At 44.6% G+C, this 26385-nt stretch overlaps 1 protein-coding gene across 4 annotated transcripts in view; it reads left to right on the forward strand.

Annotated features, from left to right (window-relative positions):
- The window catches only part of LOC115090928 (acyl-CoA synthetase family member 2, mitochondrial-like), a 140933-nt gene that overhangs the window by 67125 nt on the left and 47423 nt on the right, over positions 1 to 26385 (forward strand). For all 4 annotated transcript variants that reach the window (XM_029600619.1, XM_029600615.1, XM_029600617.1 and 1 more), the window contains exons 9-10: positions 3955 to 4046; positions 22002 to 22078. In XM_029600619.1, coding sequence (XP_029456479.1) covers positions 3955 to 4046; positions 22002 to 22078 — 169 coding nt within the window. The remainder of the gene's footprint in view (positions 1 to 3954; positions 4047 to 22001; positions 22079 to 26385) is intronic.

Consider the following 26385-nt stretch of genomic DNA (forward strand, 5'->3'; position numbering starts at 1 on the left):
AAGTAATATTTTGACCTCACAAGCGGGCCGATACACTAAAAGTCGTGGGAGAGCGGCCACTCTCCTGTGCGTGCAATTTAGTATCAGCCTGCATGCAAATGAGGGCCCGTGGTAAAAAGAGGCGCTAGGGACACTAGCGCGTCCCTAGCGCCTCTTTTTTGACAGGAGCGGCGGCTGTCAGCGAGTTTGATAGCCGATGCTCAATTTTGCCGGCGTCGGTTCTCAAACCCGCTGACAGCCACGGGTTCGGAAACCGGACACCAGCAAAATTGAGCGTCCGGTTTTCAAGCCGTGGGCCAATTTTAAATTTATTTTTTTTTTTTTTTAATTTTTTATTATTTTTAACTTTTGGGACCTCCGACTTAATATCGCCATGATATTAAGTCGGAGGGTGTACAGATAAGCAGTTTTTACTGCTTTTCTGTGCACTTCCCCGGTGCCTGCTGACATTTAACGCCTACCTTTGGGTAGGCGCTAATTTCTGAAAGTAAAATGTGCGGCTTGGCTTAGTTTCCGGGGGGGGGGTTGGACGTGTGTTTTCGACGTGCTATTACCCCTTACTGAATAAGGGGTAAAGCTAGCGCGTCAAATGAGCATCCAAACGTGGGTTAACAGTGTGCTCCGCCGGAGCGCACTGTACTGTATCGGCCTGAAGATGTTTATTTTGGAGATATTTTAGCTCAATTCCATCAGGTTCCAGAATTAACATGGCGTGCTTTTGGGAGCTGTTGACATATGTGCTGCAGGGAAAGGGCTGGTTTTGAAAAAATCCCCCAGGCCTATATTTTCCTGCAATCCACCACTGGTGTATATATATGTAAATTAATTATATTGTATATGTAATTGGGTACCCATGGGCCAGTTGGAGAAAAATCCCCCAGGCCACTACTTTCCCACAATCTGCCCCTGCTCGAAACCATAACACTTGCCAGGTACTTGAGACTTGGTTGACCACTGTTAGACACAGGATACTGGGCTTGATGGACCCTTGGTCTGACTCAGTATGGCAAATCTTGTGTTCTTATGTTATGTTCTAACAATGATGTTGAAATCTCACCTAGCATTCCTTAAAGGGAAGACACAGTAACTGCTTCAAATACTGTATCTTTTTTTTTTTCCATTTTTTATTTATGCTATTTAATTGAACTACAAGTAAGAGAAAAAAAATCTTGCATGGGGAAATAAAAGTGAATTGAAACATTAAAGTCAAAAGCATTACAAAAGGTAATAAACATCTCTTAAATCCAAAAAGTCCACAATAAGAGAGATCCTTTACACAATTCCAAGAAATAATCTGAAAGAGAATAAGAAGAAATAGCAGTGTTAACAGTGGAATTATAATTAAGGAGGACACTCCCCAACAGTAGGGGGGTTCAGAGAGAGGGGATTCAACACCATCTGCTTGCTGAACCACGTTATCACAAAGAAATGAAGACAATTGAGATGGTACATAGAAAACATACAGATTACCCTGATATTTTATTATTCATGGGAATTTTAGTAAAAAAATAGGCCCCAACTTGTAGGATCCTAGGCCTCATTAACATAAATTGTTTCCTTTTCTTCTGATTTATTCTGGAAACGTCTGGGTAGATGCAGACATTAAGCTGAAGAAAAGATTCAAGGCAGTGTTTAAAATATAGCCTTAATACCCAAACGCGTTCAGGATCTGCCAGACACTATCCAAAGTTTCCAGCCAAATGTCAGTATTTGATGGTATCAAAGGTTCCAGTTCTTGCTAAATCACTTGAACTTCATTTCCCCTTTTAAAAGAGGGTTAATAAAAGGATTTAGCCATGGGAGGTATTGCTGGCTCAGAAACTTTAAGTACATCCATAAGATATTTCTTGAATATGTCTTTAGCTGGTACATGGGCTAACTTGGGAAAATTTATAAAGTGTAAATTTTTCCCTCAAGACATATTTCCCAGTTTATTTTGTAAAAGTTGATTCTCTTTAATTAAAAGTTCCTGAGTTGTTCTAACTTGCTTGCATTTCCACTTTAATTTCTTTACTCTTTTGTAAGAAAAAAGCATTGGCAGCTTCCAGTTCTGATATCTTTTCCTCATGTGTATTTACTAGGGATGTGAATCGTTTTTTGACGATTTAAAATATCGTCCGATATTTTTTAATCGTCATTAATCGTTAAAGAGTGTGATACAATAGAAATTCCACCGATTTATCATGAAAAAATCGTTAATCGGGTTAGTGCACACTAACGGGAGTTAGGACACAACCTAAAAACCCACCCCAACCCTTTAAAACCATCATTTTTAAAGATGGCACTGGCTGTCCACTGGATGGCCCGTGCCATTTTTAAAGATGGCGCCGGCTTTCCAGTGCTCCTACCATGTGACAGGGGCCGGCCAATGGCACGGTTACCCTGTCACATGGTAAGGGCAAAGGGCCATCGGCACCATTTTTATTAATGGCAGCCGACGGCCCGAGAGCGGTAATTTTAAAATGTTTTTGAGGGGGTCGGGAGGGTGGTGGAGGCTAAGGGAGCGGTTTTAAAGGGTCGGGGTGGGTTTTTTGTTTATCGGTCGACAGCCCGAGTGCGAGAGAACGCTCCCGGGATCCCCGCTGGACCACCAGGTAATTTTAAAATGTTTTTGGGGGGGTTCGGGAGGGTGGTGGAGGCTAAGGAAGCAGTTTTAAAGGGTCGGGGTGGGTTTTTTGTTTATCGGATCAGGCGCAGCCGATAAAAAAAAAACAAAAACAACCGATCGGGCCGGATGAAAAAAAATACACGATTTGAATCGGAACTGGAACCGAACCGATTCCGGTTCCGATTCACATCTCTAGTATTTACCTTCGATATTAAGGGGTTTAATCGTAAGGAAAATGTAATTCCAAGATTTTCTATTGCCTTCCCATATAGTTTCCAAAGTGAATTGTTTATGTCTTACCAGAAACGATAGTGTAATTGAATTGTAGGGCTCAGCAGCTGGGGTGGAAACCTCCTCAGCCCCATGCTGAAAAAACCCCAGTGTTGGCGAGCCAGCGGCCCTAAATTCAAGGTCTTCTCCGGCTTCTGCTCCGTTATTCCCAATAAATATTGGCCCTGCTTGGGATCGCAGGATAGCAGCATCTTCTGCTTGCATCCCCCCACCCCCCCCTACCAACACATCCGGGTCCCTCGAAGCAGTTTGATTGGCTGGTGGAGTCCTCACAGTCGGGAATAGAGAAATGGAAAGGCCCGGAGGTGAAGCAAGCACATCTGTTCCAGCCTCCACTTCCAAGAGCCGCACACCTGACATTTCCCCATGGACAACTTGAGAGTCCAGTGGGCCTAAAACGTGCAGCAGGTAATATCCTCTCCTTAGCCCTCCATTTGCACCCTGCATGTGGCATTCTTCAAAGGTAATTTGATAAAACAAGGAGAACTCACGCTGTCAGCACTGCTGACATCATCTTGGATCTGCAGCATTGTAACATGCTTTGATCTCAAAATACTGTAACTTAGAGATGTAATTACTGTCTGCAGGAGCCAAAATGGTTGGTGGATGTGTACAGTCTTGGAATAAAAAGAATTTATATACCTTTTTTTATTATTATCATACCGTCTGCCTTGTTGACCATGGTCCAGTCACCTTTTGGATGTATCTGTTCTATGCTTGCATGAGATTCCATTGAGGACCAGTTCTCAGATTTGTAACAATAAATGTGGTGGAAGCTTTTAGAAACTCTCACTGTTAATTAACAATTCCCCATAGAATGAAATCAAAATCAGAACAAGGAAGGAAAGAGAGTGCTGCTGATTCTATCCTCTCTGAGCTACCAACTGACTTGGTAACGTCATGTTTTAGTTTTGCTGGTGCTGCTGTGTCAGCTTTGGAGGTCTCTCATGTTCTCTGTCCCCTTGTCTCAAGTGCACCGGCGCTTGGAAGCTGCTGTTTTTCTATCATGCAAAAATGACCGGTGCTGATTTTTTGTTGCTTCTTCTCCACCACAGATGCACCTTTTTGCATGGAACTCCGACTATGTACATTGACATGCTTGAGCAACCCACTTTCTCTAGCTATGACCTCTCTTCTCTCCGAGCAGGTAAGATAGATTCCTTCTGAGAGCTCTGTGTCTGGGATGGGAAAGAGGATTCTTGGGCAGCAGTTCTCAGATGCATCCGCAAATGGATTCTTTCTGTAACCATTGCTGAGAAATAAGTTAGCTAACAATGTCAATGTGTCCATCAAAAAAATGTATTGTGAGAGACCCTGCCGAAGCATGTGTTGTTGATGCTTAGCCTATGAGTGATGTCATTACTTTGATTTACAAAAGAAAGGAGAGGGTGTCCGCTGGGTACTGACTGGTTGCAGTCATGCCATGGATGAAGGCACTTGATGGGAGTGAGAAGGACTGGGCATGCTTTATCCTTCAGTTTCTGTGTGACCTAAGTCAGTTCACTTTAACTTCCACAGTTTCAGTATATCTGCTTCATCTGGAAGTTATGTGAATATGAATTATTATTATTTATAAATGTGGCACTTCTGCAGTAAAGACATAGCCACTCCCTATTTAACTGGAGAATTCCTGAACAATGCTGGAAACTTTTTACCTTGCTAATTAGTTTTCATGGTATTATTAACACTGGAAGACTGTTTTTATTTTCTCACACTCCTGCAATACATGATAAATATATTGTTATTATTTTGCACAGATTAAAGGATGATTTAATCCTCAGCTGGTGTGTCTCTAGTCACTAGAAAAGGTTGTTTGCAAAGGTGAAATTAGTTCTTATCTGATATTTTCCTTTTCTTGCATCCAGTCAGACCAATCCAACACAAACAAAGGTTTGACAGACAGGGGAGGGTTGTTGACTGGTTTGACTAGAAAGGAAAATAAATTATTAAGTAAGAACTCATTTTACCTTCCTTATCATCCAGTCAGATCAGTTCAGACATATGGGATGCACCCAAGCTACTTCTGAATTGGGCAGGTCCCTGCCAAATCTGCTCTTAGCACTTCAGTGGCAAAGGAGACGTATTGACAAACTCCCACATCCAAACAATAATGCTTGGAAAAAGTATGCAAAGAAGACCAAATATCCAACAGAGAGACAGACCTGAGCTCCACCCAGGAAGCTGCCTGAGCTCTAGTGGTATACGCCCTAACGCAACAGACTAAAGGCTTACCTTCACTCACATAAGCCACCTCTGAATGATCTCTTTAATACGAAAAAATAAAGAACCCAAACAAACAGTCCTATCAGCAATAAACACAAAAACAACAAAAGAACACCGTATTTAACTTTCAATGCTGTGACACTATGTAAATTTCAAAAGAACTTCTCTGATATGATGAAACCGCATCAGCAAGCCTGACAACGGCAGTATGTTGTCTATACAGCCGTCCGGTCTGATCGTCATTTGCAGTGTATCTTTTCTTGAAGCCACAATGCTTTGAAATTCAATTCGAGTAACAATTCAAAAAATATGTGAGTAGTCTATCTGTTCCCGTGAACATAGATTTGATATTAGACCCTCTTAGATCTCTTTAATACAACATGTAATGGAAGCATTTTTAGCCACTTCACCCTTCCGGAGAGTGCATTAGTGATCTTAAGTTACCTCAACAACACCTGCTTCACATCCAGCACTAACTACAACTGTAGTTAGTGCTTTCCAGATGCCTAGAAAAAGAACTCCTTAGAGATCTCCCGAAAGGTTTCCCTTAAGAAAGCATATGCAACTCCAATATTCACCTGGCAGAACAAATAGCCACAAGAAACACTGTTTTCAAGCTAAGCAATCTAATAGCGATGTCCCTGAAGGGCTCAAACAGCACCCCTAACAGGAAGGTCAAGACTAAATTGAGATCCCAGGATGGAAAAGGAAGCCACACTGGGGGCCTTATATATTTAAACCCCCTAAGAAAATATGACACATCCAGACGAGAGGACAAGGATTTCCCCGTGACTCCAGCCTCTTTAGCAAGCAATAGCAGCCACCTGAGCCTTCAAGGAATTAAGTGCTAAGCTCTTTGCCAGACCCTCCTGCAGAAAGTCTAAAATAGTAACATAGTAATGACTGCAGAAAAAGACCAAAGTGATCCATCTAGTCTGCCCAGCAAGCTTCCCAAGGTAGTAACTGCTGCTCCGTTTAGGTTACTCCCATGTTTCTCTTAAGGGTAGTAACTGCCGCTCCGTGCCGGTTTAGCTTTTTATTAATTCCCATCCTCTAGCCTTTTAGGGATCCATGGTGTTTATCCCATGCCCCTTTGACTAATCCTTCACAGTTTTAGTCTTCACCACTTCCTCTGGAAGGGCATTCCAGGCATCCACCACCCTCTCAGTGAAGAAATATTTCCTGACATTGGTTCTAAGACTTCCTCCCTGGAGTTTCAAATCGTGACCCCAGTTCTACTAAATTGTTTCCAATGAAAAAGATTTGTTGGCGACCATGGATCATTAAAACCTTTCAAGTATCTGAAGGTCTGTATCATATCCCCCTGCTCCTCCTCTTCTCCAGGGTATACATATTCATGTTCTTCAACTTCTCCTCATAAGTCATTCGATGGAGACCACCCACCATTTTGGTTGCCCTTCTCTGAACCGCCTCCATCCTGTCTCTGTCTCTTTTGCGATACAATCTCCAGAACTGAACACAGTACTCCAGGTGAGACCTCACCAAGAACCTGTACAAGGGGATTATCACTTCCCTTTTCTTACTAGATATTCCTCTCTCTATGCAGCCCAGCATTCTTCTGGCTTTGGCTATCGCCGTGTCACACTGCTTCGTCGACTTCAGGTCGTTAGACACTATCACCCCAAGGTCTCTCTCCTGCTCCGTGCACATCAGCCCTTCATCCCCCAACACATATAGTTCTTTTGGATTACCATGCCCCAGATGCATGACTCTGCATTTCTTGGCATTGAATCCCAGTTACCATATGTTTGACCACTCTTCCAGCTTCCTTAAATCCCGTCTCATTCTCTGTATTCCTTCCGGCGTGTCCATTCTGTTGTAGATCTTAGTATCATCCGCAAATAGACAAACTTTACCTTCTAACCCTTCCGCAATGTCGCTCACGAAGATGTTGAACAGAACCGGTCCCAACACCGATCCTTGTGGTACTCCACTTAACATCATTCTCCCTTCAGAGTAGGTTCCATTTACCATCACCCGTTGTCTTCTATCCATCAACCAGTTTGTAATCCACACCAACACCTTGTAATCCACGCTACCTTAGGAGACAAGTGCCTACCAACTCACCACTACTTAAAGACTTTCCAAACATGCATGTAGGTTAACAAGCAGAGAATAACCCTTCTTTTCTAAATGTGTACTCTAAAGGGCCAAGCCATAAGACAAAACAGATCTGGATCTTGAAGAAGTAGTGGACCCTGAGACAAAAGTCCCTTGTATGGGGGAAACCTGTACAGAAGGTTGTACAGGAGCCACATGAGATCCATATACCAAGGACACCTTGGCTAGTCTGGAGCCACTAGAACCAGTAGCCCTTGATAGCTCAAGATCCGCTGAAGCGCCCTTCTAATCAGTGCCCTGGAAGAAAGATGTAGAGAACCTGTCTGGCTGGCCAAGGCTGAATCAGAGCATTCAGACCGGCCGAACAACCCTTTCTTCTGCAACTGAAAATCTGCCCACTTTAGTATTTTTGGCGATTGCCATCAGATCCATAAACGGAAGGCCCCATCTGCCCTTTATCTGTAAAAGGCCTCCTGTTTCTCTGGATCCACTAGGTGATGACTGAGGCAGTCTTTATTTTCCTGCAATGTGAAATATTGAGATCACCTTCAGATTCTGCTCTTCCCAGTGAAGAAATAGTTCTGCTTCCTCTGCCACCTGATTATTCATGGTACCTCCTTGATGGTTTACAATTACCACCACCATGGCACTGTTGGACAAATATTTGACCACCTAACCCTTCAACCTTGAGGTGAAATGAATCAGAGCCAGACAAATGGCCCCTGGTCTCCTAGATGACTGATGGACTATTTCAACTTCGTCAGTAACCAACACCCTGAACCATCTGACCTAGATATTGAGCTCCCCATCTGGATAAACCAGCATTTTTTCATTACCGTCACCCAGACTGGGGGGACTAGATCCACTCTTATGACCAGGAGATTGAACTGCAGCCACCACTGCAAATTCTCCTTGACCAACTCTGGTACTGGCAGATAGACTGTAATGTTTGCCAGTCGCTGGTTCATCCTGAGACCTGCAGCATTCACCCAGGACGCCGAGGAGCATCATTGGAAGGCTCTAGCAGACCATGCACAGCAACTCCATCCTTGCCTCCTCTCTTGGAAGACTGCAAGGACTGATATCAACTAAACGATATCAAAGATCATTTGTGCCTATTCCTCCTCGAATCTCAAAACTTATTCTGGACTGGAAGAGAGCAAGAAGAACTTTTATAGGCCTATCCTCCAGCAGCCTGTGAACCTTGAAATACCTCCAGACCGATCCAGCTTTTCAAGATCTTCCCCAAACAGCTGCCCCTTAAGGGCAGCTTAGTCAAATTACATTTAGAAATAGAATCTGTTGAACAATTGTGCAAACAAAGAATACACCATGCAGCATTAATGGATGCCATACCTCAAACTGCTGTCTGTACCAGGTCAAAGGAATCATTCACTGGATACATTGCACCTGGTTCCAACTGAAGGAAATAATCTGTCAGTTCCTCTTGTTCCCACTGTGCTAAATGCAAGCCTGATCTAGCCACAATGTAGGTGCAAGCCGCTACTTGAAGAACCATGCTAACATCCTTATAGACCTGTTTTAAAACACTCAATTCTTCTGTCTTCAGGATCCTCATATGCTGCACCACCTTCAGCTGGAATGGTAGTATGTTTAGTCACAGAACAACATGCTTGTCTGTCTTGAGGAAACCTCATCTTATCTCTGTCCTGAGGAACCAATAGATACAATTTAGTTAGCACTCGTCCTCTCCTAAAATTTATCTCTGGAGACATGCATTCCAAGTTAATCAAATCCTTCACCACGTTATGTAGAGGGAAAGACTTGGAAAGGTTTCAAATATTAATCATAATTGGATCTTCTGTAGATGCCAGAGATTTCTCCTCCTTGCCTTCCACTATGTTCATTGTACTTAAGGACTGGGAAATCAAGGATGCCAGTCCCTCTTTATGGAACACACAAACTACAGAGGAACCATCTTCCCCTTCAGGGGAGAAATCAACCTCTTCCAAGTCCCCCTCACTAGAGACATCCAGGACCCTTTTGAAATCAAGGGAATTCTCAGACTCAGAAACAATATCATCTTCCACCACCCTGACATCCATTGCCTTAGGGCATTTCCTACCTGAAGCAGAAGGCATTGGAAAACCTGGAGCAGATCCTGGGACTGTCCCATACTGAAAGCCCCTTGCATATATTTTAAAAAACTCATTTACCCTGGCAAAGGAGTAAGAGGCATCAGCAGGAGAGGGGAAGGGAACCATTACCCTAACAGGTAATGTTAGTTAAATGGGAATCTATCATGGAACCCCCTGACTCATGCCCTTCTGTCAGCAGGAGAGGAGGATCTGATTCTCCTTCAAATTTCATGTGGAGACAAAATGGCTGTCGGTCCCAAATCCACAACTCAGGATCTTACCGATGCGGGCCCAACGAGCAACTCCTGATTCCTATGAGGAGCTAAAGAGGTTAGGATTCTTCAGCTTGGAGAAGAGTCGACTGAGGAGATACGATAGAGATCTATAAAATAATGAGAGGAATGGAATGAGTAAACATTAATTGGTTGTTTACTCTTTCAAAGAGTACAAAGACTAGGGGACACACAATGAGGTTACCAGGTGATACATTTAAAACTAATAAGAGAAAATATTTTTTTGCTCAATACATAATTAAGCTCTGGAATTCATTGCCAGAGGATATGGTGAAAGCTATTAGTGTAACTGTGTTTAAAAAAGGTTTGGACAAGTTCTTGGAGGAAAAGTCCATAAACCATTATTAAGGTGGAGTTGCAGAAATTCCCTTCTTATCTCTAGGATAAGCAACATGGAATCTATATACCCCTTGGGATCCTGCCAGGTACTTGTGACCTGGTCTGGACACTGTTGGAAACAGGATACTGGGCTTGATGGACCTTTGGTCTGACACAGTATACCAAATCTTATATACTTATATACATTGGAAGCCAACAAAGATCCCCTTCACTGCCATGGAGCTCTCGCCTTTCCTGCAGGCAGGTATGGCAGAGCTTAGCCGCTGTTCCTGCCTGCACATTCTGTAGGCTGCATCTTGCACAGAGTGTGGGCTTTTTCCTGTGCTCTGCAGCTGCTGACATGGCTCCCCCAGGACCTCACTCCATTCTGCAAACCGTACTGCCATGGCCAGGAAGGCCAAAAATAATCGACTGCCTCACCTGGAGTCAGTCGATTATTTTCCTGCTGCAGCAGGAAATAAAGGAGACTGAAGAGCCAGACAGCAGAAAAAAAGGAGATGTGAAATCGAAGGCATGGAAGGGAAGGGCAGGATGGAAAGTCCACCTAAACCACATGGCCCAGAAGGGATCCTGGAAGCCCCCTGGTCAAGATGTTGCTCATGTGAAGAAGGGATCACTAAGGGGTCAATTTTCAAAACCACACACACTCTTCCATGCATGCAGTTCCCGACGTGCGCACATGGATGTACCAATTTTATAACATGCGCACGCTGGAGTGCACATGCACACCAGATTTTAACATCCGCATGCACATGTGTGGGGGGATCGTAACTCGCGCGCGTTTGGGGGGGTAATTTTCAAATTATGTGCGGCAACGCGATCAGCCTTTTTTCCAGTTCCCTAATCCCCTGCTTAATCTTCCTTCCCTTTCCCCTCTCCACCCCGACCCCTAGCCCCTATCTATCTACCTGAAATTTTTAAATTTTAGTACTTACTGCTGCTCTGGAGCAGAAGTACTTTCTGTGCGCTGGTCAGCTGCCAGTGCATGCTTCCCCAGAACAACGGCTAATGGCCACTGTCTCAGCCAGCCTCCGTCCAAGCCCCTCCCCACCCAGACCATGCCACCCAGCCCTCCTCTTTCTAAAGGGCCTGGCCCTTCTGCATGTAATGAGGGTTAAGCGCATGGCTGGGCCCGTTCTAAAATGCGTTCTAAAATGCCCAGCCACATGCGATTTTGGCTGTAAAAGGTCACCGGAATTTGATCTATAGGTATCTCAATAATGCAGGCTTCCTGAGGGCCTCACAGACTCACCATTAATCTACTAGATAAATGAAGCTTGACCAACGTGCCGCAAATGCACAGTAGAGAGTAGCTCTACCGCGCATGCGCGGGCGAGCACGTCTGTCAGAGCTTGCCCGTACAAAAATGGCGCTGGGAGGAGCAGCGGCGGCGAAGAGCAGTGGCGGTGGCAAGGAGCAGTAGCGGCGGTGGCAGCGGTAGCGGCGCGCGCAAGGGAGGGAGGGACCTCCCCCGGAAATCTTCTGTTTGTGCCATCCGGAGGGGAAGTGACTGAGGGGAGGAGGGAGTAACTGAGGGAAGGGGAGGAGGGGGAGAGGAGAGGGAGTGACTGAGGGAGGAGGGAGTGACTGAGGGGGGGAGGGAGACTAGAGGGGGGAGGTGGGAGGGAGAATAGAGGGTGAGGGGAGAATGAGGTGGGAGGGAGGAGAATGAGGGGGAGGGGCAAGGAAATGGACCGAAAATTTTTTTTTAATGTAGCCCGTTGTTACGGGCTTAACGGCTAGTATGTATATAATTCAGTGGTATCGTTTTTCAGAAAGTCCAAAGGGCATAACTGACCCCTGAAAACATGTTCACAATTTATACATCTAGTCAGTGGTTCAGTTTTTCCAAGGTTATCTGACACTAAAACTGTAACATCGAGATCTCTCCACATTTGTTATCCCTGTCTAATATAGCAAGTCTGTTCTCGATGTCTCCATCTGCTGGTCAGTGGGCATAACCCATGCGTATGGAAGTTTTTTCCTGTAGACATGGAATTGGACAAAAGCCTTAGGGGTAGATTTTAAAAGAAACGCATGCACATTCATGTGCACGTGCTTCCCGGTGCACACACAGACGTGGCGATTTTATAACATGCGCGACGCATCCCGGCCTTCCCCAGTTCCCTCCCAGTCTGCTCCAATTAAGGAGCGGACTGGGAGGCAACTTCCCTACCCCCTACCCTAACCTTCCTTCCCCTTCCCCTCTCTTACTCAACCCCTAAATCCTACCTATTCCTTTTTTTTTGTTGTTTCAATACTTACTTCAGGGCACAACCTGAAGTAAGTTGTGCACGCTGGCAGGTGGCCAGCGTGTGAGGCTCCAGGACAGCAATGAATGGTGCTGTCCTGGCCTGCCCCCCCTGATCCGCCCCTCCCCACCCAGAACACGCCCCCATGCCAGCCCCTTCAAAGAGGCCCAGCATTTCTGCGTGTAACAGGGGTTACGTGTTTCTCCCCAAAATTAAAACATCTTAACACCCACCACATATAAGGCCATTCCACCTGGTTAAAAGCCTTTTCTGCATCTAAGCTTACCAAAAGGCCATCCTTATTCAATTTATTGCGGGAAGAGAGAACCATAAATGGCTTGAGAAAGTTATTAGACAAATATGTACCAGTGAGGAACCCAGTTTGATCTTCAGATACGATAGCTTGAATGATCCTGTTTGTCCTTTAGGCTAGCACAGCAGCCAGAATGTTGATGTCTTGGTTTAACAAAAAAATGGATCTGTAAAATTCTGGAAATTCAGGTTTTTTGCCTGGTTTTGGAATTAACACCACTGTTGCTAAATTTCCTGACTCCTGTGCCATGGCAAACATATTTTTTAATGCAGGTACTATATTTTCCCCTAAAATTGTATAGAACTCTGGCCCAAAGCCATCTGGTCCAGGTGATTTTCCTAATTTCAACTTTCAGATTACCCCTTTGATCTACAAATCCTGAATAGGTTCTTCTAACCTCATTTTATCATCTGCTGAAAGTTGTGGGAACTCTTCCCCTTGAAAAACCTTTTCCAGATTGTCCATAGGCAAATCCCTCTTATAATTTTTGGAAAAACTGTTTAAACACCTCAAGAATTTGTTTAGTACCTTTGTACTCTACATTTTGATACAATAGGATAGGTACAAATGTTCTGAGGCGTGAAGATCTTAACAAGTTGGCCAGCAGTTTACCAGATTTGTTTCCCCATTGAAATAATTTATATTGGTAATAAACTAGATTTTGCTGTGCTCTAACCTCCAGGATTGCAACTAGCTCTCTTCGGGACTCTGTCAGTTGAGTTTTAAGGTCCCCAGATAATTTCTGCACATGTAATCATTTCAAACACTTGATGTGTTTAGTAAGCTCTAATTGTTTGCTACATCTTTCTCTTTTCTTTTGCACTTATTATGAAATATTTTGCCTTCTCAATACTGCTTTCACAGCATTCCCGAAAGTAATTACATTGAGTTCAGATTAGCATTATGAGCTTTATATTCTGCCCATTGCATTCGCAAATACTCCACAAGTTCTTTATCACAATAGAGTAAAGCAGACGTTCTCCAATGAGTCCTGTAACCCCCATTTTCAGAAAGTGAGATCTTTAACAATATTAGTGAATGATCTGAAAAAGGAACTTCGAACATGTCGCATGACTGCATCTTATCATACCATCGCTCAGATATTAATAAGTAATCAATCCTTGTATATACATTCTGGGCATGAGAATAGAAGGAAAACTCCTTATCTTTAAAATGAACTGTATGCCAGTTATCTATCAATTGCACTTCTCGACACAAAAAATTGATGCCACTGTCTGCCTGAATTTTTCGGGGAGTCTTAGATGGCTGGCAGTCTATCAATGGATTATTGGTGATATTAAAATCACCTCCTACTACAAGAGTATATCCATCCCTCCCAAACAATTTAGTGACCAAAGAAGAGAAAAAACAATGGAGTAGATTAAGAGAAGCACGCGCGGGGTACATTTGTGCGCACTACCTGGCGCGCACAAATGTACACCCGATTTTATAACATGCGTGCACTGCTGCACGCATTTTATAAAATCCGGGGTCGGTGTGCGCAAGGGGGTGCACACTTGTGCACCTTGCGCACGCCAGGCCCTAGGGGAGGCCCGATGGCTTTCCCTATTCCCTCCGAGGCCGTTCCAAAATCGGAGCGGCCTTGGAGGGAACTTTTCTTCCGCTCCCCCCACCTTGTTTAACTTTTTACGCCTGCCTCTGTCAGGCGTATCTTGCGCCTGCCGGCATGCCAACCCCCAGCACAGCCGCTGTGCAGGAGGCCTCGTCCTGCCCCCGGACCACCTCCGGATCGGCGCTATGCCCATGACCCCGCCCCTTTTCCGCCCCTTTTTCAAAGCCCTGGGACATATGCGTGTCCCGGGGCTTGCGCGTGCCGCCGAGCCTATGCAAAATAGGCTCGGCATACGCAGGGGCAGGTTTCGGGGTTACGCACGTAACCCTTTGAAAATCTACCCCAATGTGACTAAATGTTTGGAGCATAGACATTAACCAAAACCATTTTAATCCCAAAAAGGACTGCAACCAATGTGATATACCGGCCCTTTGGGTCAGTGATTGGCTTTTCCAACTCAAAAGGAACAGTCTTATGAAATAAAATTGCCACCCCACATTGACTAGTGGTATATGAGGAAAAAACACTGACTAAACCAATCTCTTCTTAACTTCACATGCTTGGCACTATCTACATGTGTTTCTTGCGAGAAAACCTCATTGACTTAATAGATTTTTTTCCTATTTATCAGAGAATGTAGACCATTCAAGTTGAGAGAACCCAGAATCAAATTAACCATACTCATGAGACTGATGTATTACTTGCAGCATAAAATCTCTATATGGAGGGTGAACTCCCCAGCCTAAGTCTCCCCCCCCCCCTTGATTGATTGTAATTCCAACAAGTCAGGTTTCCCTGCTGCCTTCATACCTGATGATGCAGTTCTTACTTTCTTCAGCTTCCATCTCCAATCAATGCAAACATCACACTGCATTCTTTAACCAGCACACATACATTCCCCCAACCCCATTCCATCTTTCCCCATCCTCCCAGCAAATTTACTCAGAACACCCAGTCCTGAAGATGAACCCACAGCACCCTTTCCCGATGACGAGAGAGACTCTGCTCCCGCCGCCAAGTAGTGCTGCGGCTTCCAACTCAAGACCTCCTGGAACCAATAACAATCCATCAAGAAAGTAGATAGTGACAACTTCTTCCACAGTAGTTAAACGAAGCCAATAATTCCGTGATCTGCCGCATTGCTATGACCTTCCTTATGATGCATTACGTTCCTTGCTCACTGTCTTGTCTGTCAGACTCGTCGTAAAAAATGTAGAGATGGCCAATACTAATAACAGTACTGACACTCTGTCTAACCGCAGCACATTTATTGAAAGAAACTATTAACAAGAACGTCACATCAAACCAGGGAAATTTGCCAATATTTTGTACGCACTTCTTGTCTTGTCATGAAGTACTAAGAAAAAACTGTATCTCCCAACACGTTAAGCATACTGTGCTGACTTTAACTGTCATCCAATACAACCAGAGAATAAACAATAAGTTATATCTTCCGCTTATGAAACAAGCAATTTAACGCACTAGCTTAGTCTTTGCGATCAGAAGATACAGTTACGGAAGCATGTCAACAAAGGCTTTTGCTTTGTCACCGGTGTCAAGCAGCTTTGTTTTGCCACGTTGTAGGTGGTTTGGGAATTGGAGCGAAAATTTCACCTTTTGCGAAACAGCTGCAAGCAATAGGATGTAAATTCTTATCTCACAGCCTGCACCTTAGCTGAGAAATCAGGAAATAAAAGTAACATAGAAACATAGGAGTCTTAGATGGCTGGCAGTCTATCAATGGATTATTGGTGATATTAAAATCACCTCCTACTACAAGAGTATATCCATCCCTCCCAAACAATTTAGTGACCAAAGAAGAGAAAAAACATTCATCCTGAGTTTCTCGAAAGGCTGTTAGGATTTTTGCCTTGTCTGTATAATTAAGGTACTTCATGATTACCTGTCGCGGCCTATCATGATCTGGGTCATTAGACCCCGGCCTGTGGGCCCTCTCCACCAATATTGCTCAATCCGCGCTGGATATGTGCAAAGACGCCACAGCCATTTCTCACAAAACTTGATGAGCTCTTCCCCTGAATCGTTTTGGGAACTCCCACGATAGGAAGGTTATTTCGGTGACTCCTGTTCTCTAGATCATGTAGTTTTTCTTCTAGTTGCTTATACTTTTCTGGAAGTGCATCTGTCTGTGTGCTAAGCATCTCAACACACTCCTCCTGCTCTGAAAGCTTGGTATTGATGCCCATAATTGCCATATTGTAGGCTTTAACCTTATCCTTCAAATCATCTACAGACGACTGGATTTTTCTCAGTTGATCAGTTAATGCTGCAGAGACAGCATGTGTGATGTCTCGCAGTGATGCATCAGTAAGGCCTTCAGCAGGCCCAACTTCCTGCGCTATTTTTTCATCCATGCTGTTACTTTTATCTGCGCCCTCCCTCCTTGATTGCCCAGCCATTTCTTCTAATTTTTGGATATTTAGATTGTCCATGAAATCACCCACATGCTATGGTAACTTACAGGTCGATCCAGTAAGGCCGCGGTAGAAACAGTGCGGTAGTGTCAGGCGCACCCTTCCTCCCCGCACGCACAGTTCTCTTCACTAACTCCCCGATACTCTCCTCTAATCGCATGCAAATGCATGCCGCGGCTTTAAAGCGGTAGGGAAGGGTTATGGCCGCGTAACCCATTTTACTGTATAGGCGCTTAATACAGCGCCTATACAGTAACCAGGGTGCGCTGGTACCTGTCATTTCAAATGACATTTGAAATGACAGGTACCAGGAAGTGTAAAAATCAAAATTTTTAAATACCTGTCGGAGGGCCGCGTGGGTCCAGGCGGCCGGCGGGATCCGGGGGGCCGGTGGTCGCGTGTTAAATCTAGGCCGCGGGTGGGTGGGCGCCTGTTCCGGGCGGCGGGGGGTGGACGCGCGTTAGTTTCAGACGGCTGCGTGGGTCCAGGCGGCCGGCGGCGGCGGGAGCCGGGTGGTCGCGTGTTAAATCTAGGCCGCGGGCGGGTGGGTGCCTGTTCCGGGCGGTGGCAGCGGCGGCGGGGGGACACGCGTTAGTTCGAGACGGCCGGCGGGTGGTCGCGTGTTAAATCTAGGCCGGGTCCGCACAGGCGCGCATTCACTGCCGGTGGGGGCTGCCTCTCCCGGCAGTGAATGAATTCATTCACTGCCGGTGGGGGCTGCCTCTCCCGGCAGCCCCCACCGGCAGTGAATGAATGCGCGCCTGTGCGACCCCTGCGATTCGGCGCTCAAGGCAGTCACATGCCGTGACGTCACGCCTTGAGCGCCGAATCGCAGGGGTCGCACAGGCGCGCATTCATTCATCCAGGCGGAGGAGCCGGTGGCGAAAGCAGCCGGCTCCTCCGCCTGGATGAATGAATTCATTCACTGCCGGTGGGGGCTGCCTCTCCCGGCAGCCCCCACCGGCAGTGAATGAATGCGCGCCTGTGCGACCCCTGCGATTCGGCGCTCAAGGCAGTCACATGCCGTGACGTCACGCCTTGAGCGCCCAATCGCAGGGGTCGCACAGGCGCGCATTCATTCATTCACTGCCGGTGGGGGCTGCCGGGAGAGGCAGCCCCCACCGGCAGTGAATGCGCGCCTGTGCGGACCCAGCCTAGATTTAACACGCGACCGCCCGCCGGCCGTCTCGAACTAACGCGTGTCCCCCCGCTGCCGCCGCCGCCCAGAACAGGCGCCCACCCGCCCGCGGCCTAGATTTAACACGCGACCACCCGGTTCCCGCCGCCTGGACCCACGCCGGCCGCCTGGACCCACGCGCCCCTCCGACAGGTATTTAAAAATTTTTATTTTTTCTTCTGACAGGTTTTATGTGTACCACATCATTACATTTTCTCGATCATCTCTGTATCGCTTTTTTTTTAAATTGTGTTTTATTGTTTTTGAGTATCTTAAGCGGTGTCGATGGATTTATTACTAGACTCACAGTCCTAACTCCTACTAGGGGGAGGCGGTAAACTAACACGTTACGGCCGTGGCAAAACAGTGCGTTACTAATGAGAGAACCTGAGCGCGTTACGGTATCGGAGGGGAATAGCTAATTCCTTCATTATACAGCTAATTCGTTCATTTACATGCCGGGTGCGGGAAGGGTTACGCGTCTGTTTTAAGAAGCACTACGGATGCGCAAAATTGGAGACTGTATCGCTGGTTTGCCTTACGCGTCCGAATTGTGCGCAGCGAGCTCGTTACAGACGAGAAATCTTCAACTGAACTTTACTGGATCGACCTGTAAATATGGAAGAAGCCCCGATTAAATTAACAGATTGAGGATGAAAATGTTGGCTCCAAGGGAGTATGGCAAATTCTTATGATCTTATGTTAACAATCAACTTTGCTTAATATAAGCATTATAATATCCTAATAGACATTCCGCATTTATAAATGTAACTATTTATTTATTTATTTATTTATTTATTTATTTATTTATTTATTTACCAGGTTTTCTAGACCGTCATTTAGTAAAAACTTTCATAACTGTTTAAGAAAATAAATACAACTTTGAATATAAAATAATTTAAGAATACATAAAGTGCAATAAAACAAGTTTCACAATAAAACAATTAAAATCAAAGATAAAATATAAATAAAAGCATAAGAAGATAAGATTATTAAAATACATCAATCAGCTGTGCTATAAGCTCTCTTACACAACCAGGTTTTCAGATTTCTTTTAAAAACTCTAAAACCTGATTGCAATTTTAGTTCAGGTGGCATTTCATTCCAATGCTTTGGGCCTGCTAGTGAAATTGCTCTGTCTTGTACTAACAGTAGTCTAGCCGTGTTAACAGAAGGTACCGTCAAAAGGCCTTTATTTGCTGATCTGAGGTTTCTTTGTGGGGTGTGTAATCGTATCGTGGCTTTCATCCAGTCATTATGGTCACCAAAAATTACTTTATGTAGAGTACATAACGTTTTAAACATAACGTTTTAAAAAGGATGCGCGAATCAATTGGTAGCCAATGTAGAGCCATCAGGGATGGTGTTATATGCTCATTTTTCTTTTTTCCCATTAGTATTCTTGCAGCCACGTTTTGTAAAAGTTGTAATGGCCTACTTGTTGTTGCTGGTAGGCCCAAGAAGAGGGTGTTGCAGTAGTCTGTGCTTGCAAAGAATAATGCCCGCATTATGCCCGCAGGATTTCAGGTCAGTCTTACAATCTATCATTTTCTCAAAAATTGACTATTGCAATGCACTTCTTCACGGCCTGCCAGATATCTCACTTAAGCCGCTCCAGTTGTTACAGAACGCAACCGCAAGGATTCTCACAAAATCCAATAAAAGGGACCATATAACCCCGATTTTAAAGAAGTTACATTGGCTCCCAATAAAGTTCAGAATCCTTTATAAACTATTAACAGTTACTCACAAGGCCATTCACAACATCACTCCACTGGACCTCACAATTCCTTTGCAACTCCACTCCTCCTCCCGTCCTCTAAGACTAGCCCAGAGAGGTACTCTTCAAGCATCTACTATCAAAACGTCCTTAAGCAAAAGAGCTTTGTCCGCTTCCGGCCCCAAGCAATGGAACCTGCTCCCACCTGACCTAAGGCTTGAACAATGTCCAATCACCTTCAAGAAGAGACTTAAGACACTGCTGTTTGGCCAAGCTTTCCCATAACCACTCTTTTCCTCCTCAGCCCCACCTGTCTGTCCTGACCTAAGCGTTCCCTCAAGTATCCTGAGTATTTGTAACAAAGCCGCCATTTTCATCCCCTTCTCACCCCTTTAACCAACCCCGCCATACCGGTTTTTTCACCCTTCGACTACATCTCACCACGCTCTCACTTCACCTTCTCCCATATGTTGTTTTTACAAGTTTTATCTCCACTCTGTTCAATGTAATTCAAAACACTTTCACTGTTTTATGCCGTTATGTTTATCCAGGTTTCTCCACCTTGTTCAATGTAAAACAAGACTATGTCATTGTTGTCGTTTGCTGGTTGTAATGTAAACTGAAGTGATAATTAATTCTGTTAATTGAACCTTGGTATATAAAAGTTATAAATAAATAAATAAATTATTGTTCTGAAATCATTTTGTTTTAGATGCGGTTTTAATCGTCTTAATGTCATTAATTTTAAATACCCTTCCTTAACTTTTTTTGATATATGTTTTTTAAAACTTAAATCAGATTCAATTATTATTCCAAGATCACGTACCTTGTCAGAAGGCATGATTTTGGCATTGTCATTTAATACTAATGGTGGGAGTGTCTCTGGTCTGTGTTTTCTATCTAGTAGGATAAATTATGTTTTATTTATATTTAAAACGAGCTTCATCTGTATTAAAAGTTGGCTAATTATTGATAAGTACATGGCAATTAATTTATATGTTTTTTTTTCAATTGAATCGTTTATTGGTACTAAAATTTGTATGTCATCGGCATACACATAGTGGCTAAGGCCAAGTCTGGCTAATAGGTGGCAGAGTGGTAATTACTTAGTAATGTACCTCAACCTTTTTAGTTTTCCCTGCCAGCCCCCAATTCATTGGTCCTGTCCTTGCAGCCAGTCACAGTGTCTGACTTGCTGCAGAAAGGTGAGCCCTTGGGCCACTGTTGGATTGGCACAGCCTGGATCATGCAAGCATGGACTAGGCCCCAACAGACGATAGCTTATGTGTAGTAGGCTACAGTCAGGATAGGCAGAGTCCAGGAAAGACAAGAGGCAGGCAAGGGTCAGGGCTGGCAGAGTTCAGACAGATACAAGAGGCAGGTAGAAGTCAGGACTGGTAGAATTTATGCAGAAACAAGGAGACAAGCCGAGGTCAGGGCAAGCAGCAAGTGAAGCAACGACAAAGCACCAGGCCGGGTCATCAATAGGAAGTCAGTCGGAGGCAAGGAGATGTAGGGCAAGCAGGAACCAAGACAGGTGAGGAGTCAGGTTTGGAGCAAGGCAGGAAACAGGCAAGGACTGGAGCATAAGCAGGAACAGACAGGCAAACTCGAACAGGAGTCAGGAACTGGAGCGACGATAACACCTTGGCAGAGGAATCCTAGGAAGACCTGTTGTTGAGGGGCTGGCTAGGTACAATGAGCTTCTTTATATATTCAGGCAGTGATCAAATCATGTGCCAGCACCACAGGAACTCTCAGATACCTAAAAGCTCAGGAGCTGCAGTCTCCTCCTAGTTAGGGTCACTGGATGCAGCATGGTGCTGGGGGGGTATGTCGGAGGAACTTGTGACCAGAAGGTGCTGGTGAGGAGATAAGGGGTGTTACAATCTGGTTTTAAACTGATACTTCCAATAACAGAGAAGGACTGGCCTAAGCGAGGCCTAGCACAATAATTGTCTTGACAGCCAATGATACGATGTTCCTGTGGGCATGCAACTGAACACCAGCTCTTTTGAAGGGTCCTTGTCTTTCAAAAGAGGGTCCAGCTCTTTTGAAGGGTCCTCTATTGAAGGGTCCTTGTCCTTATTGAGTGTTTGTACATGATAACACCTTAACTAGGAGAAGAGGAACCTACCATTAAGATCCTTTATTTGGTGCTGTGTAAATTGCTGTTTAAAGTAAGATTGGAAACAAAGGGTCTCCATTCACTAAAAGATCTTTGTCCATAGGCGCATAGCTGTTGAAAGATGCGTTGAGTTAGTCCAATAAAAAGGTGTCACATACAGCTGGTTTATTGACCCTTATTTTCCATAGGCACAGAATGGGACAAAGTCCTTTTTGAATAAGGCCTTCAGAATGTCGGTTCCTTTATTTAATTTAAATAGTGAATAATCTCTCCTATCACCAACCTAACCTCCTGCAGATATTTTAGGGTCCTAGGAAGAGTTATGGACTGAGGAAGACCAGTATGAAACTGGCAAGAGGGATTTCAATGAGTGAAATGCAGATTCTTCAGCTGCATAAACTCCCATAACAGTATTACCTCAACTTTGATAGAAATCTTATTCTATTCCTCTCCTCTCACATCTTTTAGGGGTTATCACAGGCTCCCCAACTCCTCCTGAGCTTATGAGGAAGATTATAGATGACCTGAACATGCGAGAGATTGTGGTGAGTTGTTTTGTTTTGGTTTTCAGGATTTCCTAATCTAGGTAGACTGGTTTTATTAAGCTCTGTAGACCAGGACACAGCCCAAAACCCTAAGGCCTACGTATGTAAATCCAGTGGAGTTACGCACGTAGGAGGCCTTATGCACGCCAGGCCTATGTCCCGGAGCTTCAGTAAAGGAGCGAGGAGGGGTCAGAGGCTCCCGGCACAGTGACCATTTGCTGCTGTGCTGGGGGATCACATGCCGGCAGGATGCTGGCGTGCGCAAAAGGTAAGATAAAGGTCGGGGGAGGGTTAGGATAGGGCTAGGGGGCAGGAAGATTAGGGGAAGAGGTAGGAAGGTTAGATTAGGGGGTTGGGAAGTTCCCTCCATGCCGCTCCGAATTTGGAGCGGCCTGGGAGGGAACAAGGGAAGGCTGTGGGCGTCGGCGCGCGCAAGTTGCACTAATGTGCACCCCTTTGCGCGCGCCGACCCCCGATTTTATAACATGTGCGCACTGGCGCGCACATGTTATAAAATTGGGCGTCCATGTGCGCGCGCTACCCGCGCGTGCACATGGACACCTGCACATACCTTTTAAAATTTACCCCTAAGGCTTTAGCTTCCAGAGCCGGTTTCTAGATCTGTGTCTCCCACATGCGCACACTCTCACATATGCCCTTGCAGTTCAAACACAAGTTTCTGCTTTCAAAACAACTTCTCACATTCGGTATTCATTCATGGATCATTCTGAGCAGATTAAAAAATAAAAGCCATGACTGAGGAAACCTGGTCCTGACTGTCTAAGACAAGAAATCATCATTCGCAGATCACAGGAACATCGTTAAGTGTGTATTTGGAGGTTGGGAGAGGGGATTTGAGGGGGATTATGCAAATTATCCACTATCCAGGTGTATGGTGTTTTTATTTTCTCTAGCACTTCATGCTGAAGGCAAGCATGGACATGTTCATTTTCTGCTTTGTAGGTCCAGGTTTTTTACACAGACAAATTTATGTAATAAAATATACCATTTTTTCTATATATAAGCAAGAAAAAGTTTATCTCCTCAGAGAATCATTTGTAGTGTTACAGAGGAATAAATATACATACATATATTATAATAATGTTTTGAGATAAGAACAAATGCGGTTCTATTTAATCTATTGCAAAATATTCCCTGCCAGTAAAAGACAGCCATTTGGTTTTCTTGTCTTTGGACTTGGGGAGGAGGGGGAGGGGGTTTGGCAGTAAGAGATGGCGTGAGAGGGGAGGACATAAACTTCTATCCCTGATGTCCTGGAATACATTATCTGGCAAACTAAAGCAACTTTGAGAGTTCAGCCAATCACATTAATTTATTATTGTAACATTCTGTGACCTGTTACGCTGTGGCGAGTTGTGCTTTCATGCTGTGGCAGTCACTCACTGCAGATAGGTTTATTTGGGCTATTTTATATATTACAGAAATGCTTATTTATCCATCAATAAACAGGGCTGACTTAGCCATGATACATGGATGACATCATCCAGTGGCACAGAACTGACTTGTCTCCCCTAACTAGTATAGCTTTTAGCTCTACTGAGAATGTGTGGGAATCCGAGTGGGCATTGCCTCTTGAATTCTCTTCTGTTTTTTGTAAATTCTTGCTATTAATTTTTCTTCAACGTTGCCTTGCTGTCTGAGCAGCAACTCCCAACAGCACTCTTCAGTGTTACCAAACAAATGTTAAAGTACTTGCTTTCTCAAGAAGTCCAGCAAAAAGAAGGTCACAGTAAGTGGATTCAATAACTGTATTTGCAGCAAAGTAATGTCTATCAAGATAGGCATAAATTCAGCTACTGTTGCCTGGGACCAGACCACAACCAGGCCAATTGCTATAATTGTGGATGGATGTCACCTCATACTCAACATGCCAGAGCTTATAAACGGAGAAACTGTATAAGTCTCTTAAAAGGTGCAGTCTGTCCTCCTCCCATAGTGCAGGAGCTCCTCAAAATCTCCCCCTTTGGCAAAGCAAACCCAAACTTTGGGGTCAACTAGTTTAGACTGTCCTGCATTGAAGAAAAAGCAGTGGCATTCCATGGAACTGCTGGAGCAACCAATGTAAAAGAAGCACTGGGCACCATTGCATTGACACTCTTTTTTGTACAACACAGTGCATTGATACTATCAGCATACAATACATTGACGCATGACACTCATGCTCTATTGATATATGGAACATTGGTGCTGTTGATGCACCATTGGCCCCATTGACAAATGCTTGCACTCAAAGCACAGTATGTCAGTGCCATCGAAACATGCAATCCCGAAATTGAAACATCTGGCACCGTTGATGCCCAGTGCTTCTTCTACATTGGTTGCTCTACAGAGTGCCACCACTTTTTTTTTTTCGGTGCCAATTGCTTCAGCAGTGCCATATGTTTCATGTTATCCACAACCACGTCTAGACACTAAAGATTGCATACACCATCTTATTCAATTAATCTATGAATCATTTGATACTATATCATGTACCTCAACAGTTTCTATGGTCTTATTGAGAGCCAGTAGTCTATACAATGACGTTCATGATAAGTTGGTGGAAATCCTGGTTGTTTAAGTCATATGGTGGCATCTGTTCATGTAGTTCCACTAACCCACTTGCACATCCACCATCTGCAATGGGGTCTTTGTTGTCAATTGGGACCAGCTAACTCAACACTTGACAATCAAAGTACAAGTTTCAATGAACATGAAACAGGAACTGCACTGGTTGCTAAATCCTTGAATTCTTCAAGAAGGAGCTCCACTCCATTTACTCCCTCATCAAGTAACATTAGCAATGAACACCTCTGCAAAATGTTGGGGGCGCCACATTGGACCTTTTCGAACCCAAGGAACTTGGTCTCTTATGGAAAAACATTTTCAGATCAACCTACTGGAATTGAGAGTGATCAGATATGCTATGTTGACTTTCACTCACCTTCTCCAAGGGAAAGGCATTCTAATTCAAACCAACAACCAAGTGGCCATATTTTGTGTGAACAAGCAGGGAGGCACAGTGTCATGGAGTCTTTGCCATGAAGTGATAAGGATATGGGAATGGGCATGCAAACATCATGTTGTCCTGCAAACCACCTATCTTCCAGGGATCTCCAACATGTTGGCAAATTGGGTCAGCAGAGTTTTCTGTCCTCATGAGTGGTCTCTGCAACAATCAGTAGCACACAAACTATTCAGCTAATGGGGTCTTCTAACAATCAACCTATTTGATCAGAACAGAATAGAAAACTGGAGAAATTTTGCTCCATGCTATCCAGCAAATTCAGGTCAGCTCAGGACACTTTCCTGCTCAACTGGAATGAAGATCTCATGTACGCTATTCCACTTATAGCCAAAGCAGTGAAAAAGTGCTAAAGGATCAAGCCTGACTGATGCTTAGAGTTCTAGTGTGGCCTAGAGAGATTTGGTTTGCATATCTTGTACAGCTCTCCATTAGTCCTCCAATTCATCTGGGAAGGCCCAAGGCAGGCGTAACTTGCGCACGCCGGCTGGCTGCCGGCGCACCATTGCCCAGCCTGGGGGCTACTTCAGAAGCCTCGGCCATGCCCCCGGAACGCCCCCGAATGCTGCGCCGCCCCGACATGCCCCCCAAGCAAAGCCCCCGGGACTTACGCGCGTCCCGGGGCTTTGTGTGCGCTGACGGCCTATGCAACATAGGCGCGCCTGCGCGCAAGTCCCCTGCATGCATAAATCCGGCTGGATTTATGCATGCAGGGCTTTTAAAATTTACCCCTTAGTCTCATGCAGGATCTTTATCCTGTTGGACTCTATGCCATCCCGGACATAAAGCACCACCCTGCCACCAAGATGCTTCTCTCTATCATTGTGGTATAATTTGTACCCTGGTATAGTACTATCTCATTGTTTATCCTCTTTCCACCATGCCTGTGTGATGCCAATTAAGTCTATGTCATCATTCACTGCTATACACTCTAATTCTCCAGTTTTTCTTCTTAGACTTCTGGCATTAGCATACAAACATTTCAAAGTGTGTTTTTTGTTTGTATGCATTAACATTCTACTTTTCAGTTGACAGGGATAAATTGGAATCTTTTAGCTCAGGTGAGATTTTAATTATAGGCACTTGGACTACTTTTCTTTTTATTGGAACCTCTCTTTTGGGATGCCCTAACTCTGATGCTGTATTAGTATCCTTCAAAGATACCTCCCTCCAAACCATGGGCTGCTGAGCGACTGTCGGTTTTCCCCTTTGATTTAGTTGAAAAACTGCTCTCTCCCCTTTTTAAAGGTTAGCGCCAGCAGTCTGGTTCCACTCTGGTTAA

Source organism: Rhinatrema bivittatum, chromosome 4, assembly GCF_901001135.1.
Source record: "Rhinatrema bivittatum chromosome 4, aRhiBiv1.1, whole genome shotgun sequence".
NCBI lineage: Eukaryota > Metazoa > Chordata > Amphibia > Gymnophiona > Rhinatrematidae > Rhinatrema > Rhinatrema bivittatum.